Source organism: Pinus tabuliformis, chromosome 4_2 (genome assembly GCF_031772625.1).
Source record: "Pinus tabuliformis cultivar Carrire ecotype Pingquan chromosome 4_2, CPIR1, whole genome shotgun sequence".
Classification (NCBI taxonomy): domain Eukaryota; kingdom Viridiplantae; phylum Streptophyta; class Pinopsida; order Pinales; family Pinaceae; genus Pinus; species Pinus tabuliformis.
This window is the reverse complement of record NC_142304.1, coordinates 789,566,555-789,570,390: the sequence shown is the minus strand read 5'-3', so window position 1 is coordinate 789,570,390 and position 3,836 is coordinate 789,566,555. Positions and strand designations below refer to the sequence as shown.

Below are 3,836 nucleotides of genomic sequence, written 5' to 3'. Positions count from 1 at the left end.
TATTAATTCATAATAATAACCATGATCCAATGATAATTAGAATTGGGTTAAAGGAATTATTATGTGTATTTTTTTAAGGAACAATTATTTATGATTATTATAATAATAACATTTATATTGTATTATTTTTGTTTGTAAACAACTGCATTTCTATTATCTACATCAAAATTTAAAAATACAAACTAAGAAACCTCAATCCGTCCAAATGGGAAACCGGATCTGTTGGTTCCTCTTCATCAAATATTGAATACTATTTTTCATTCTACATACTGTCCTTAAAAACTTGCAGGGCATTAAACCTTTTTACTCCAAAAGTTCCCAAAAAATGTTCTTTCAAAGATCTGCTAAAAGACATATCTTTACTACTATTGTTGTGACATGCAAACTGATTTCTAGAAAACAAAACAATATCATCTAAAATAAAAAAAGATAGTTAACAGGCCTCTTAATTTTCCGCGCTTTCCCTTTTGGATTCATTGCTCTCTTTGGTCTTCACCAGCTCCCTCAGCATCTCCTGAATCTCCTTAATTTGTTCGTTCTGTTGATGCAGCATCCCTTCAATGTTCGCCACCTCCTTCTTCACTGCCGACGCTTCCTGAGCCATTTCCACCATCTCTGCCGCTACATGCTCCATGGTCTTCGCCAAGAGATGCTTCAGAATCCAGTACGTGTGAAGAGCTCAACGGTATAGAATTAATCTACCTCTGGTGTTTCCCGGGTTAGGCAGCTGGGTTGTCCATTCTTCCATCTCTGGGTTAGACGGTTCATCCAAGACTCTGTCTTCCATAACATCAATGATTTTCCTTATATCCTCATTTGTCTCTAGATTGTACGCCTGTTCTACTTCATGCACTGCCATGCGGATTGATTTCTTCCCCCTTTTTCGCCTTCCCTGAGACTGATTCCCCTCCTCACCGATGTTAGTTTGCCGGGGTCTACCTCTGCCTCTCTGTTCGCGAGCTTTCCTTCTTCCATATTTTCTACCTCGCTTAGTACCTTTGCTACTCTGACCTGTTTCAAAAGTCTTACTCCGAAAACCCTCGTCCTGGTTATTCTCCATTTCGTCTGAACTTTCAAATTCAATTTTTACTCTGCTCCGTTCAAATTGTCTGTCTTTGAATTCCTCCCGCTCTGCCTAGACTCCTTTATCCTAGCTCGCTGCCATTTTGGTTCGTTTGAGCTGTTGATTTTGGTTCCTCTACCAGGTCTCACCTTTCCTCGCCACCTTCTTCACCTTCTTGCTGTCTTTCATCCTTCTGTTGTTCTGCCTTATAGAATTCTTGCCACCTTTCCGTTTATGATGAGTTTTCCCCCCACTTCCTTTCCCCCTTGCAACTTGAATGATGATCTCTTCGGTGTTTTCTGAGTTTTGTTTTGGACTGCGTACCTGTTGCTCTGAATTATCATTAATTGCTAATGTCAGGGAGGAGTGGCCGCCGTCCTTCTGTCCTGTCTTTGTTGCCGAATAAACCTGCCTTAACTTCCCGCTCCAGATCTCCACGGTTTTTTGATTACCATTATGTTGTTTCATGGTTATCATTGTCTATGAGTTGTTTTAAACTATCCCATCTTGTCATCTCTATTTGATTTGTCTAGCTGTCGTCCACTTTCCCCAATAATTCCTTACTTCCCCAATTAGCCAAGCAATCCACAGGCTTATTTCCTTCTCTCCTGACATGTGAGGTGATTTTGTATTCGATACCTTTCAATGTTTCCTCAATTTCTTGGACTATACTCGTTGTTCTCCAGCTTTTGACAACCTGCTCCCAATGTTTCCCTTGTATTAATTTTCTAATGGTGGTTATGACCAGGGCTGAATCTCCTTCGATCTCTATCTTCCTATATCCATTTCTTGTAGCAATTTTGAGTCCCTGGTAAGCTGCCATAAATTCTGCTTCGTTATTACTCATTGTTCCTCCATGTTCTGCATAGATCTGTTCTACCTCTCCTTGTTTTTTTCTAAAGATTCCACCATATCTTGCTGGACCTGGATTCCCCTTAGCCACTCTGTCAAAGTTAAGCTTAATAAACCCTTACTGTGGCTTACGAAAGACTACAAGACTTTGGCCAGCGATAGGTTGGTGTTGCTTTGTTTTTTGTTGAAAGACCATCTCTTGTTCCAGGTTTAACCTTTTTAGGATTTCTGCTTCTTCCTCAGAGGTCTTCCAATCTTCCTCTGTCCAAATTTCTGCGAGGATTGATTCTCTGATTTGTTTAAGGGTATTTTGCCAAACTTCTTCTGGATTTGATATTTTCCCCTGGAAAATTCGTCCATTTCTCTCTTTCCAAATATTCCACACATTAAAACCTGCCACCATGTTCCAGGCTCTTCTTACCACCGGGATTTTAAACTTTCCTTCTCCCCAATTACCTAGAGTTTGTATGATGTCCTGTGGATTTTGTTCAGTTTTCAAAAATAGATCTTTAGTCTTATCCCATTCGAACTGGGCCATTCTGCAGCCATTGAGTAGGTGTTCCTGATCTTCTTCTTCTTGATAACAGAGGCATCATCTTGATGGGCCTGAGAATCCTCTTCTTTGGATTCGATCCCAGGTTAGAATGCGTTTTCTCCCTACCAGCCACACGAACATCTTTATCTTCGGCCACCATTTATTTTTCCAGAGCTTCCTCCATTTCTGCTCATCTTCTCCTTGCTCTTGCTGGATTTTTACCTTATATGCTTCTCTAATAGTGAAAGTTCCTTTAGTTTCTTTACCCCATCGTAGAATATCATTGCCTCCTCTATTTTTTATTTTCCTGGACTCTAATTCCTTACTGAACATTGTTTTTTGTTCCTCCGTTGCATTCCTATTCCAGTCTTCCATTGATTTCCATTCCCTCCATTCTTCATTTCCTCTTCCTTCTATCCAATAATCTTTGACCCTAATGAGTTCTCTGTCCATACATGTTCTGTAGATATCCTGCATTCCCTGTAGATTCAACATTTTCTCCCTTTGTTGCCACGCTTCCTCCCAAAATCTCGCATTCTGACCCCCTCTGATTTCCCAAAATATATGTCCTTCAACTAATTCTCTGCTTTGATTAGTCAAGTTCCATATATCTCATCCTCGTGGTGTTTCTTATTTCCTTAATATTTCTTCAGGAGTTGATGGCATATTATATTTTGTTGTCCATATTTCTTTCCACGGGTCCTTCTCTCCTTGCATCCATCTCCATCTTAATATGGCTGCTAGAACTTGATTTAGAACTGATGGGTCCCTTAGACCTTGTCCACCTTTTTCTTTTGGTTTGGTTAGGCTATCCCATGAGCAGAGTGCCCATTTCTTTTATTGCTTAGGGCCTCCCCATAGGAATTTTCTGTATATCTCTATCAGCTTATTGCATATCCCTTTTGGTGCTGCCATTACTGATAAAGGATATATCGGAATCGCCTGGATGGTTGACTTAAGTAGAATGACCCTTGCAACAAGATTTAGAGTGCGAAAAGACCAATTTTCCAGTCTTTTCATGATCTTTTCCAAGATGGACTTCCAGTTTCCTATTTTAAGGGATGATGAGTCTAGCATAGTTCCTAAATACTTTGTTGGAACTTCCCCTTTTCTAAAGCCCAAGGTCCTGGTTAAATGATCTTTGATGGGTTCCACTATATTAAAAGATAATGTTCTTGATTTCTCATTGTTTACCTCCATACTTGAACCTTTCATAAACACCTCTAGAATTCTCTTTATCCTTCTCACCTCATTCAAGGATACTTTTCAGTATATCATGATGTCATCCACGAATTGTTGGTGGGTGACAGTAGTATGATTGCCCCATAGTCTCAGACCCTGAATTTTCCTTTCTCTTAATTCTTTTTTGAAATATCTACCTAATCC

The 3,836-nt window shown here is 39.7% G+C and overlaps 1 protein-coding gene across 1 annotated transcript; it reads right to left on the bottom strand.

Annotated features, from left to right (window-relative positions):
- Positions 1-1,592: 1,592 nt before the first annotated feature.
- Positions 1,593-1,910, bottom strand: LOC149172022 (uncharacterized). The gene has a single exon (XM_089426170.1). It carries the CDS (start codon positions 1,908-1,910, stop codon positions 1,593-1,595), a length of 318 nt encoding a protein of 105 aa, XP_089282296.1.
- Between the last annotated feature and the right edge of the window lie 1,926 nt (positions 1,911-3,836).